General features: G+C 53.2%; 1 protein-coding gene across 3 annotated transcripts in view; it reads right to left on the reverse strand.

Annotated features, from left to right (window-relative positions):
- Nucleotides 1–12,826, reverse strand: part of NECTIN1 (nectin cell adhesion molecule 1) — a 105,242-nt gene that overhangs the window by 38,117 nt on the left and 54,299 nt on the right. For 2 of the 3 annotated variants that reach the window (XM_075442327.1, XM_075442329.1), the window contains exon 5: nt 11,875–12,026. In XM_075442327.1, coding sequence (XP_075298442.1) covers nt 11,875–12,026 — 152 coding nt within the window. Of the gene's footprint in view, nt 1–1,233; nt 2,314–11,874; nt 12,027–12,826 lie in introns of those variants that run through there. The other variant, XM_075442328.1, reaches the window with a different exon arrangement.

Here is a 12,826-nt window from a genome sequence, read left to right on the forward strand (position 1 = left end):
TGCATGCTATGGAACAAAACCCAGCGGGTAAGGCAGGAGGAGAATTAGTCCTGCTATTTTTAGATGTGCATGATAATACAGCTCAGAAAACTGGGGATTTCTTTTCAAACAAAAGATTTATTTATACATCAAATTAAAAAAAAAAACAAACCACAACCCACAAGATGAAAAATAAGCCCCAACTCTGTGAATCTAATTTGGATATGGTCAGTGTCAGACAGAGGGCCCTGAAGTCTCAAATCCCGTTTATCCACAGAGCAGAGATAGCAGCAATCCAGGCCTCCCCATCACAACGCAGTGGCTCAAGGGAAGGAGGACAGGATCAATACCGCAGGCTCATTCACTTCTGCCCTGTCTACCAAGCCTTTGCTCAGAAGAGGGATGTGCTGTTGAAAAAGTGGCAATCAACGCAGACTAAGCAATATACATAAGGGCTGGGGTTGTTGCTAGGAGAGTTAGAGAGAAGTGCCCCTGTGCTCTGACACAGCCCCCCCCCTTAAAAAAAAGTGTAAACAAAGGACAACCAAGTCTTAGTGGTATTACAAAACTTAGGGGCCTGATCCTGTACTGAAGCCCTCAAAGACACTGAGTGGTACCCTGGGAGATCTGCTCTGCCAGGGTCTGCAGACCAGAGTTGGAGGCAGTCAGTCTGTGGGAGAAATGAAGTAGTACCAGTTGGTCCCTGTCCCCAGGCAACAGCAGCAAGGTGCATGAGTGCCGGGCAGCACACAACTGTTGTGCCAGAGTTAACTGCTCTGTGGCAACAACAACAGCAAGAAGAACAAAAAGAGCCAGCATTTCTCTGAGCCATCACAGGGGAAAAAATGTCAGCAATAAATACTCCTTTTCTTTCTTTTAAAAGAACACTCAAACAAAAACAGAAAATGAAAAGCCAAGAAATAATAAATTGTAGAAGGAAAATGGCAGCTCTGTTTCCCTGCCCTGCTATCAGCCCATGCACCTGGGATTTGTTGTAGGGCTTTTTCTCCCCCCTCTCTCCTCTTTTTCCTTTTATTGAGTCATTAAAAACTGGGAGTGGATCTCCCCAGGCGTGCAGGGGGGCAATGGGAATGCTACCCAGACCCCACTGAAAAGAAATCGATGAGGAAAAAATAATAATTTCACTTGATAATGGCACCTACGTTTCCATTGCCGTAAGTTTTCCTGGCCTCTGTCCTTCTACAGACAGCCCACTTCACCCCCTCCCAAGGTTAAAAAAAAAAACAAAGAAGATAACATACAAACAAATTCCAGTGTTTCAGGGGTGCAGAAGAGGGAGAAGGAACCTTGGGGAGGAAAGTGGGGCCGAAGGGCACTCGGAGACATGAAGACACAAACAGAGTGTAATATACAGGCTGGGCAACAGTCGTTAAAGCAAATAGTAACACCTAAGCCACCAACCAATACAAACACCACAGAAGGGGACAAAAGTTGTCAAGAGAAATTAAAAAGCAAAACCAAAACCGAGAAAATAATTACCCAACCTCCCACCTCCCTTACGCCCCAAAATGATCTGTAAGCAAAGCTGCCCTCCCTCTCCGCTCGCCCCAGCCCGCCCTTCCTGCCAGTGCTGGAGGTGTCCAAAGTCTCTGCCGAGCACCCAGGGCTGGCCGGGGCGGGTGTGCGTGCGTGGGAGTGAGCGTGCGTGCAGTGTGTGTGCAAGCAGCCGTGGCACGCTCGGCTCTGCTCAGCAGGGATGCAGGGGGAGTGGGAGGGCATCACTCGTGTGTGTGTGTGTGTGTGTGTGTGTGTGTAGCAATGGGGTGCCGAGCTACACGTACCACTCCTTTTTGGAAATAAAAGATCCGTCATTCTGTGAGACCATGTTCTCCGCTATGTCGAGCTGCTCGGGGTCATACTGGAAGCCGAGTGTCCTTTCGTCATAAGGCTCGGGATGCGCCTCCCCCTCATCTACCGTGAAGTAAGGCCGCTTAGCATCCTCCTCGTATTTGTTGGGGCCACCCAGCTTGCGCTCGCCTCCTGCATCCTCATCCTCATCTTCGTAGGTGCTGCTGCCCAGCGGGCCTGGCTTCTTCTCGTCGTCCGAGTCGTCGGGGTACTGGAGGTTTTGGGCCATGGGCGGATGATGCTGTGGGATGCCGGCCTTACTGTAGCCATTGCCGTACACGTGCTTCTTTGTGCTGTAGTCACCCTTGAAGGTGTGACGCCGGCGCCGGAGTACCACAAAGAGCACCACGGCCACCACCAGGACCAGCGAGACGCCTCCCACTATGCCCCCAATCACCGGTGTGGGGATGTTCGGCTGCACCATGGATTTGCGATCATCGATTGGAGACGGGGTGTAGGGAAATTCTGGGTAGGAAAAGACAGATGGAAGGGGGAACAGTGTCAAACCATGCGGAAACGCGCCCTCCCTCCATGCTTTCATTGCCATTTTTGGGGGGTGGAGGGATGGGAAGATGAGGGTAAGGAACAGGGAAGGGAAAAACTAGGGAAAGGGGAAAAGGGTGCGTCCTCACAGGGGTCAGCACATGGGAGCTCTGCCCTAGCAAGGGGAATGTAGCGTGCCATGCCAAGCTAGCCGAGCCTCATGCAGGAGCCCAGCAGGCTGGAAGCAGTGTTTCCCTCCCCACCCCACCTGGTTTCTCCAGACATACTCAGATCCCACAAGCCCAACGCCTTGAGTCCAGATGCTTTCCATTTTATTGGGTGACATTTCAGGTCCAGTTTACCAAAGCATACTGACAGTCCCAGGGTGCTGCTGGCAGGGAGCAAGACCCCATCCAATGGTGAGCACCGAGCTGCCACGACTGCTCCTGTAGACGCCACACTGGACCTGCCAGCTTTGCATCCTCCTCCTCAGTATCCCAGACCAGCCTGAGCCCAACCAGTCTAGGTTGGGCCAGAAGGCAGTGGCACCTAGTGATCTCCCCTCCCAGCCACCCCACAAGTGATCTGCAGCTGCACAGCAATGCTCAGGGGCATGGCTGGCTCCTGAATGCACTTGCTGACCTGGCTGTGCTCTGCAGCACAGGGACACAGACCTCCCATGCCTGCTTTTTCTTCTGCTATTACTGTGGCCAGCATAGTGCCACTACTCATGCTAATCTTATTCCTACAGTTACCCTGACCTGTTTAAAAAAAATAAATAACTCCAAAGAGAAAAAGAACAGAGATGAGAAAGAAGCTCTCTTCTCTTTCATGCTGTTCAACACCTACACTTCGGCACAGATGAAGTTTGATCCAGGACTTAAATCATTCCTAACGCTCTCTGGGCACACTTACAGCCCCTAGCCAAACTCGGCTTTCACACACTGCCTGTTGAGCATCTGTGTCCATGAGGTATTAAGCCTCACGTGGCTGTCTCTGAATTTAGACAGCAGTCACCTGGTTAATGCCCCCTGGCAGCCTTGCCCTCACCCTTCTTCCATGCCCAAGGCCTGTCTGCCAGCCCTGCTCATAGCTGCAAGCTGTTACTGCTGCTCTGGAGCCTCCTGGCCCCCACTTTTTACCCCCGCAGCTCAGGAGAGGTGCAGACTGACTAGCAATCTCAGCAAAGCCTCCCAGAAGAGCAGCCAGGATGGGGTAATGGGGAGGGAGGGGCTCAAAAGCAGCAAATTCAAAAGGGATACGAGGCAGAGTCTTTCTCCTGACCCTCTCCATGCACTGGCAGGACTGCCTGCTGCTGGCAGCCACCTTTCTGCTTTAGGGCAGGAAGCCCTGAACATGCAGGAGCTGGACAGGGAGTGGGTTTCCCTGCAGCACAGCTTAGTCCAGCTGCTAAGGAAGAAGAGAGAAAAAAGATTCCCCTGGGTAAAGGCACTTCCTGAAACAGCTGCAGATTTTGGACAAGGGCACTGAATTTGAGCAATTGCTGGCCTGATCCTTGCGGCACAAATGTTTTGCTTGTGCCTGAGAGCCATTTCATTCCTGCCTTTCCTGAGACATCATCCCAACAAAAGCATCTTGGTTTCTGCAGTGCTGACTTGCCTTGAGCAAAGCCTCATGAGCCTTAAACCACACACAGAACAGCACACTGGGCAGAATGGGCTGGGGCTCCCTGCTGCAGCCAGAATGAGGAGCAAGACACTGTGCAGGCAGGAGCCAGCATCTCTTTCCAAAGACAGCCTTCAGAGCAGGAGCGAAGACATGTATTTCAGCATAGGAAGCCGGGGTGGCTTCTGGAAAGCCAAAACCACGTTGCATCAACAGACGGCTTATCATAGCCAGCTGGTTAATGCAAAACCTCTCTGCAGAGACAGCAAGAAATGTCACATCCATCCCCTCGTAGTCCTGGCTGCTGAGGGCTCAGCTTCAACCACACAAGTGTCCGCACAACTCTTTCTACTCCCACCCATGCCACCTCCCCAGGCCTGTTCCTTGCCATCCTAGCCTCTGCAAACCTGGGGTGCCCAATGCCCCAGAAATGTGCACAAAGCAGGGGTCCACCTGGAGCTTAAGTGGGTGCAGTGAAAGACCAGCAAGGTGGCTCAGACTCCAGGGGCTGTATCTTCTATTTTCCCCCACCCCACAGTTCCCACCTGAAGCCTCTTCCCACCTTGCTTTTCCCTGCAGCAAAGCTGATTTTGTGCATGGGACCATGGGTCCCAATATCCCCGAAGAGACCCAGACATGGTGTGCATGCTGGGCGCAGCGTCCCTAAAGCCGTACTGATCCCCTCTGCCTCCCAGCTCTGGAAAACAGACAGATCTGAGAGGGGAAGTCTGCGCACAATTTCAAAAGGAGCTTGGCCCACTTTTCTATTAAAAGCCTCACTTACAGCCCAGGTTGGATGCATGAAGTGAAAGAGGGAATGTTTTTCTACTTTTCTCATATATATTTAATTTTTCCCTGCCCTTTGTGCTGCCTGCCCCTGAGATAGCACTTGCCTACACGCCACCCCCTTGCCACTGCCGATGCCGCGGACATGAAAACTAACATGCTGCCGCGCTGGATTTCACACGCTGTTCAGGGAAGTAACTATTTTCTGCTCACACCCCATCCCCGTCCTCCTCGCAGCGGCCCAGTCCCCGTGCCAGAGACAACAAACCCCAACTGTGGGAAGAGAGGGCGAAGGCAGACGGGAAGATCGCACGCCAGCAGCCGGAATCACCCGCTCCCTACCCACAGAGCCGCCTTCCCCCCCTCGTCCACCCACCGCGCTCCCCCGCAGCCCGCAACAGCGAGCGGCTCCGGGGGTTCGGGGACCGGGTGCCCCGGGGGAGAGGGACGGCCCCAGCGCCGGGAGGGCGCAGCCGCCCACCGCCGCTGGATGGCGCTGCGGCCCGCCCCGCCGCGGCCCCTCTCCGTGGCCGCCGGGCTGCAGCGGGCAGCGAGCCCGGCCGCGCCGGGGAGAGAGGGGAGCGGGGTGCGCGGCCGGGGCTCTGCGCGGCTGGGGCTCTGCCCGCCGTGCCGCCGCCTTGCGCAGGGTGCCCTCCGCGGGGCCTGGCTTTCGCCCTCCCTCCGCCCTGCGCCGGAGCCGGGCCGTGCGGGGCCCCCCGCGCCGCGCCGCCGCCGGGCACCGCCCGGCACGGCCGCAGCCACGGTGCCCCGGCGTCCCACGGCCGGGCCCGCTGCGGGCCGGCTGAAGCTCCGCACGCATCTGCTGCTGGCAGCCCCCGAAGGGGGACTTACCCCTCTGCCCACCGAGCCTCGCGTCTGGGGTGCCAAAGAGAGAAGAACTGCGGCCTGGGGAGAGAGGGGAAGGGTGGGCAAAGGATCCCCTTTTTGTGTTTGAGGGGTGCGTGAAATTTCTGGAAACTGGTGCGATGCCTGAGCGTGCTGGGGGCCCCATGTGAAAAATCCATTAGGAAGAGTCTGGAGAGAATTAAAGCTGCAGCGAAAAGCAGACTGGAGAAACAGGGGACAGCAGAGTGGAGGGAGGGGGAACAAGCTAGGCTTTAATACCGGCATAAAAAGCCTCCCCGCCTTCTGCTACCCCCCAGCCCTCATAAAAAGAGGGAGTGCTGTATGAATAGGAATTAAAGCAGCAACACTATCTGCCCGCTGCCCGGCTCTGCCAGCTGTTGCATTCAGCCCAGCTTCCTGTCCCCGTGCCAGGAGCCGGACCTCTGGGGCAGCAGCTGGGAGCGCAGGGAGACGGGGGGTCGCCCCGGGCTTCGCCCTGGCACCCAGCCGAGCCCATGGGTTCTCTTCGATCCCCCCATGCAAGGCAGAGGGCTCGAGCATCTCCCTGCCCCGACTCCTGCCTTCTCCCTGCAGCACTCAGGGGCATAGCAGTGCTGCCATTGCAGAGACAAACCAAGCCTTCCCCATTGCAGGAGGGACTTCAGAAATAAGAATGAGCCAAAATCATCCCTATCAAAAAGCTCTTGGAGAAAGCTGGAGTGGGCTCCCTGGCAGAGGTGGGAGCTAAACCTCACTAGACATCAGAGAACCCACAGGGACAAGAGGCTGCTCCCAAGGGCAGAAAGCGCCCAGATCAGAAAATGCATATTTTTAGACACCAAGTAATTCTTCTCTGATATGCAGAGCCACGGGAAACCAGTTTTCAAAAGCCCTCTGTTCATCACACTGCCTCGATATTTTAAAAGATACTACTTCCTGTGGACACAGTTTTTCTTGAAGTCACATTTCCATCCTTTTCCCTTCGATCGTAAGGGCCAAGGAAAAACCCAGCACCAGCCGAGATTCTCATTGTAACCATGGGCATTGAGGAAAATGTCAAACTCCACGGGAAATCATGTGTCAGCCCAAGCTGCTCCTAGCATGAAGCTCCTCCAGAGGAAGGCCCTGGATTTCCTTCTGTCTTGCAAGATCAAACAACCGCTGCAAGGGGAAGCAGGGGGGCCTTTGGCTGGCTCTAGCCAGGGTAAGCAGCAGGAACCTTAAAGTCAACGGGCTCATGGAGCTTCCCAGTTTCCAGTGACCTCAGCAAATACAGTGGTGATCATGCGGGTTGTTTTACAAGACAGATTGTTGACAGCAAACTTTCTCTGCTACTACAGTCCACACCAAATTATCCCAGGACTTTGACCCGCTGTATTACAAACATGTATGTGAGTGAAAAAAGGGAGATGCCTCTGGACCTGCCTCAGCCTGGACAGGACTGCAAGTTGAGAAGCTTGTAGCACTGCTACCCTTTTTTCTTCACAACAGCCCTTGCACCTATGCATGTCCATCTCTGGCTTCAAAGGATTCTGCCTTTCCTCTCCCTACCAGGGATTTCTGCTCTCCCCATGCGGAGCGGGGCCGGTGGGGAGAGGAGGTGGTGGGGGTGGAAAAACCACTGGCAACTAATCCAGAAGTTTAGCAGCTGCCACTGCATTTCAGAGTGTGACGGCTTTTAGGCCAGATGCTAAACATGTCTTAGGTTTTAATCTCCCTGTCAGGTCACCTATCACTTGTCAATCAAGCACTGCTCCCGCAGGGGCCGTTGGCACAGATGCCATCAGACAGGATGCAGCAGATACTCCTGCCCACCATCCGGAAGATTAGCATCAGACAGACCCCCCAGGGTTGCTCCTCTTTAGCCCCTGGCCCTATGTCCTCCCACCTAAAACAGCCACAAGCACTCGCTGGTGCAGCGTGGCACAGCCCTGGCCAGCGGCTGGGCTTTGGGTGCACCTGCTCTGCACTCAGCATTGAACGCTTCCCGGAAAGGGCTTCCTCTTGCGCTCTGAGCCCGTAGCAAAGGCCTGCTGCCGCGTGGCGGAGGGCTCCAGCGAGCCCCACAGGCTGTTTGCAGTGACCTTGCTGGGACCAGAACTCTGGTGGTGTGTAAATAACTCCCTGGTGCAAGCCAAGCACATGGGGGGGCCGTCAGCCCCTGCCAGCCTCCCGTTTCCCCGCAGCCCATCACACATCCAAGGCCAGGGCTGCAAAGCCTCCTGCCCATGGGCTGGCACGGCCCGGGGCAGGGAATGGCACAGAACCGCCCGTGCTCACAGGCCCTCCTCGAGCCACCTGCACATCATGTCCTGTCTCCTGGAGATCTGAGGGGTGCAGAGGTGGGGCTACACCAAGCAAGCAACCAGGGGAGCCTGCAGTATCTTGGAGGAAAAGACTCTCTCCCAGCCTCAGGAAGCAGACAGGAGCCCTGCAGCAGAGAGGCTGATAGCAGTCACTGCCTCAGCACAGTCTCTGCTCTCCCTGCTCCCCAGCTCTAGCACTGTGATTCTCCTTTGGCTTTGATGTTTGCCTGGTGCCTGAAGGCCCGTGGGGAGAAGAGGTGTTTTAACAACGCCTTTCCCCTTGTGCTTCCCCTGGCTGAAGCCAGTACACAAGTGCATGAGTGTCCCCCCACATACACACACAAATGTACATGTACATACATGCAACAAGGGGCAGGGTATGTATATGCACTGCTGCACACAAGCCCATACACATCTTCATAAATACATGCATATTCACACATGCCCTGATGCTCTTGCACCCTACACGCACACGTGACTGTGCAGCAGGCCTCCCTGTGCAGGCATGCAGGTTTGGGAGGCCCATTTGCGTGCCAGGATGCAGACCATGGTCACGCATACATGTGTATGTACATGACCACCTCTCTGTGCAGGACCACCACGCCTGTGTGCAGGCACACAGGGACACACATGGAGGCCCAGGCAGTCTGTAACCACAGCCTTTTACTATGTCACCCAACCGCCTGTAATAAATAGTTACATGTCACACTACGTAGCTTGGCTGCAACTGACAAAGGTCCTGCAAGGCAGGAGAAGCTATTATAGGAACAGATTGCTGGAATAAAATATTAAATTTCCACTTACCAATCTCTTTAATGCACTATAACTCTAATAGAAGCATTCAGCCTTCTCCCTCTGAACAAATGGCCCTCCCCGTGAGGGGGCTGAACCGTGAACTTCTCTCTGGGCTGGGAGAAAGGATGCTGGGTGGCAGGAGGGGGAAGGTCTGTACCCGAGGAGACAGGAGGCAGAAAAGCTGCTGCAGGGTTTTCTCTGCATCAGCCTTCTGTTTTTTTTTTCTCCCAAGGCTGGCTGCTCACTAGATTGAACTCCATTTATTGCAAGCAGCTCTTGAAAGAGGTTGCGTGGTCCACTGACAATCCCTAAATTGCCTGCAAGACCCAAACAAATGTACCTGTAATAGCTGAGCAAGGACGGCTGAGCCCTCCCCAGCACTGGACTAATCGGTCCTTAGGGGGAGCTGGATAAACATATTCAGATCCCATGAATTATTAAAAGCTTTTTTTTTCTGCGGTGGAGGCTTGGCCTAACGGGTTGGCTGCCAAACCCTCCTAGCAGGGCAGCTGCTGGTGTGCCCCTCCTTCTTTCTGATTTAACCTCAACCCCACAATTCAGACCTTTGGGAATAAATTGCGATCACAGGCAGGCAGACATCAACCCTAAGTCATTCCCCAGAAATCCTGCCAGTCTCTGCTCCCCTTGCCAGCACTGCGCTGATCGAGTGTAACAATGACGCTCTACCAGTCCCCTGAAAAACCACCAGGAAGGGAGACATTTACTGAAGCCTGGAGGGGGAACCCACAGACCCTCATCCCTAGAGGAGTCCGTGCCCATGTGTGCAAGTTGGTGCAGCCTGCCCAGGCTGTGCTGCTACTGCAGCGCTGAGACAGATAAAACGCTGCAGGTGTCAGCAGGAAATATGAAGAGAGCGCTGTATCTGGTGTTTGGGAACATGTGTCCTGACACCACAAGAGATACACGGTGTTTGGATAGACAGAATGATGGCAGAAATGGACATGCGGGCTACACAGAAATGGAAAATGAGACATGGCAAAGAGAGCCTGTTCCTTTCTAAGTCTTCTGCAATGCCGACCCCACCTCCTGCTCTGTGACTGGGGACTGAGCTTGGAGGCTTTTTTGCTCTGATCACTGCTTCAAATGTGACCCAAGGTGCTAGTCACTGCATAGGATGGTTCTCTATTGCCGATGGGAAGCGAGTCTGCTCAGTTTGTACCAGGCAGTTGCCTGCACTGTCCCAGAAACACAGTGCCGCTGGTGGCAGCTCCCAAGAAATGGCCAGCAGCTGAACAGACTTTGGCCAAGACCTTCCCCTGGCTTCGGGCAGTTGGGCAGGGTGGGTGCTGCGCCCCATCTGTCCTGAACAAAGAGCTTTGTTATTCTGGTGCCTTTTACTGGCAAATGAAATATCCCCCAGAGAAAAGCATATACCAGAACAACTCAGCAGGCAAGGATCCAGGACAGGAGGTGTGAATTAAAGGCCTGCTACAGTGATAATAATCATAAATAAATACCTGGTAATTAGCATCTAATTAGCACATCCCATCCATTGACCTCCAAGCGCATGGATAGAGGAAGAACAGCCTGGTTTACCCATATTACAGAAGACGGGAACTGAGGTGGGAGGCTGCCAAACGCAGTGTTATTGCTGATTTCAGAAGGTCAGCTGCCTGAGCTTAATCTTTACGCTTGCTCAGCACTTACCACTATAGAAAGCAGGTGCAGGAGGCTGAAGCTTGGCCCCTCTGAGAAGCCCATTTCATCACTCTCAGGTTGGACAGCAGGAAGGACTAACAACCTCGGGAACCTGTCCTGAGTTTCCCAGGCCTTGGGAGTCCCCAGCACGCTCTCCAGCTCACCTGGCTGCAGCCACGGCCCCACTCCTCTCCCCAGAGAGAGCAGGTCTGCAGCTACAACACCCCGCAGTCCCTGCTATGAGTCCTGCTGGAAAAGTAGCCGTGTGCTGTGGTTTGTGCTGCCTGCCTGCCTGCCTGGCAATGGTCCCAAGCTGGGGTATATGGGGAAGACCTGAAGGAGACCAGCACTGAGCCGCTGCAGCACTGCTGGCCAGCTTGGGGGCCAGAGGAGAGCCTCGGCAAGTGGCCCCACCTGCCAGGCATGTCTTCCAGGCAGGCAGCACTGCTTCATCGGAAGGTGACTCCCTCCTCTGTCCCTGAGACCCCAGAGCTCATTGCAGCGTGTCAGTGCTCCAGCTCACTACTGCAATGGGTACTTACATCTCTCTCGTGAGACCCACAACTGGTGATCACTGACTGTCATTAACCTACTGATAAAACAAATCACTACTTTTACCCCACAGGAATGTGGTAAACTTCCCTTCCCTGCTCTCAAGGCACCGACAGCCACTTTTCGCCTTTGGTGATGCCTTGCAATAGCACTTTGTCTCTCCGAAATCAGGCTACTGCCATATGTGATTTCTTCTCTTTAACCTATTTCTTGACATCACTTTCTCTCCCTAACACTGCCTAAGCACATCCACATGTTTTTTTCTTTACTGCTGTAGCTACACTGATTTGCAAGTCAACAAATTCATTCTGTCCCATATGATGACATCACATAGCATCACTTCCCATTGTCTGCATCTTGTGATGTTTTTCCTTTCTGGAGCCCAGATGAAGGTACTCAAGTGCTTACAGCTTCTTGGTAACCTGCGGCAGCCGGATGAGCAAGTGCACTGACCAACATGGCATTGGAAGGAGCACAAATGAGAAATCACGAGAATTGCATAACATTAGAAACACCAGACAACATCCTGAACAAATGACTCATCCATCTCCTGCTTTACTGCCTCAGTGGCAGTCTATATCCTCATCCTACTCCTTCTTATACTTTCTAATAAATATCTCCCTGACATGTCTTCACTGTTAACATACCCAATGATCTCTCTGAATCCAAAGCAGAACACAAGGGGGAAACAAATTGAATGCATCTTGGTGTAAGAAAGGAAAAGACAACAAGAGGAAAGGAGAAAAAAATCCAAGCCAAACCAGTGCAAAACCAGTGCAAAGCAAAGAACTTCACTGCTCCCTTTGCATCATGAAACTCCCCACCCCTAGAAGGAGATATTGGTGATTAAGACAGATGTTAAGGAGATATAACTGACTGGTAGTTGTCAGCCACCCACACTATCCTCTCCCCTCCTCCTCCTCCTCCTCCTCCTCCTCTTCTGTCTCTCAAAGCACACCAAGTGTTTTCCTACCTGTGACATTGACTTCCACCAAGCCCGACCGTGTACCAATGGCGTTGGAGGCCTCACAGATGTAGGTGCCAGCCACGCTGTAGGAGACAGGCCCTTTAAAGTAGATGGTGTTGTTCTGGATTTCCACGCTCCCTGGCAGAGTCCCGTTCGGCCTAGGGGAAACAAAGATCATGGCTGACACAAGAGATGATACTTAGTAGGGCTAGGCAGTATTGCAGAGGTGACACTGACTTGCTGGTTCTGTGCCTGCCTTTGGGCACGTCCAGAACCTGGTGGTGCTGGCCGGAAAATACCCATTAATGCAGAGAGCCCTGAAGCCAAACTCTCAGACAGCAGCATTACAGGCAAGAGTCAGTAGAGTGTCTCCAGGGTAAATCCATCGCATGATGACAATCAGGTTCTTTACATGGATGGGTTTTTTTCCTTCCCTTCTCTATGATTACAAGGGAGATGAGTGGACTTATTTGGATCACATACAGCCCCTTGGATTTGGCTAATGGGATGTGCAGCACTTTCAGTCTATGCTCTCTGCTATCCAGAAAGCAGACTCAGAACCTTAAGGCATCTCACCTTCCAGCACAATCCAGCAGGTACAGGCTTAGGGTAAGATGGCCAGGTCACTCTTTTGTTTCCAGTGGCTTGCCTCTAGCAGGCTCATCTTCAGAGTGCATCTCCACACCTGACTTTCCATTTGACAAAAACAAAGGAATGGGACACCACACTGACTCCAGTTTCCTGCCCATGTAACTCTCCTGGGCAGCTGATCCACCAGTGTTAATTTCATCTCAAGTTCCAGGAAAGCGGTGATGATTTAGAGCCCTGCCATTTATGACCTGCCCATGTCAGAACAGTCAGATAAGTGTGAAACTCGAATAATGCAAAACTAAGTCTAGAGATAGATACACAGAATAAATGAACAAAGGCAGATAAAAAATTTAAAAACCCCTGTGTG

Source organism: Opisthocomus hoazin, chromosome 24 (assembly GCF_030867145.1).
Source record: "Opisthocomus hoazin isolate bOpiHoa1 chromosome 24, bOpiHoa1.hap1, whole genome shotgun sequence".
NCBI lineage: Eukaryota > Metazoa > Chordata > Aves > Opisthocomiformes > Opisthocomidae > Opisthocomus > Opisthocomus hoazin.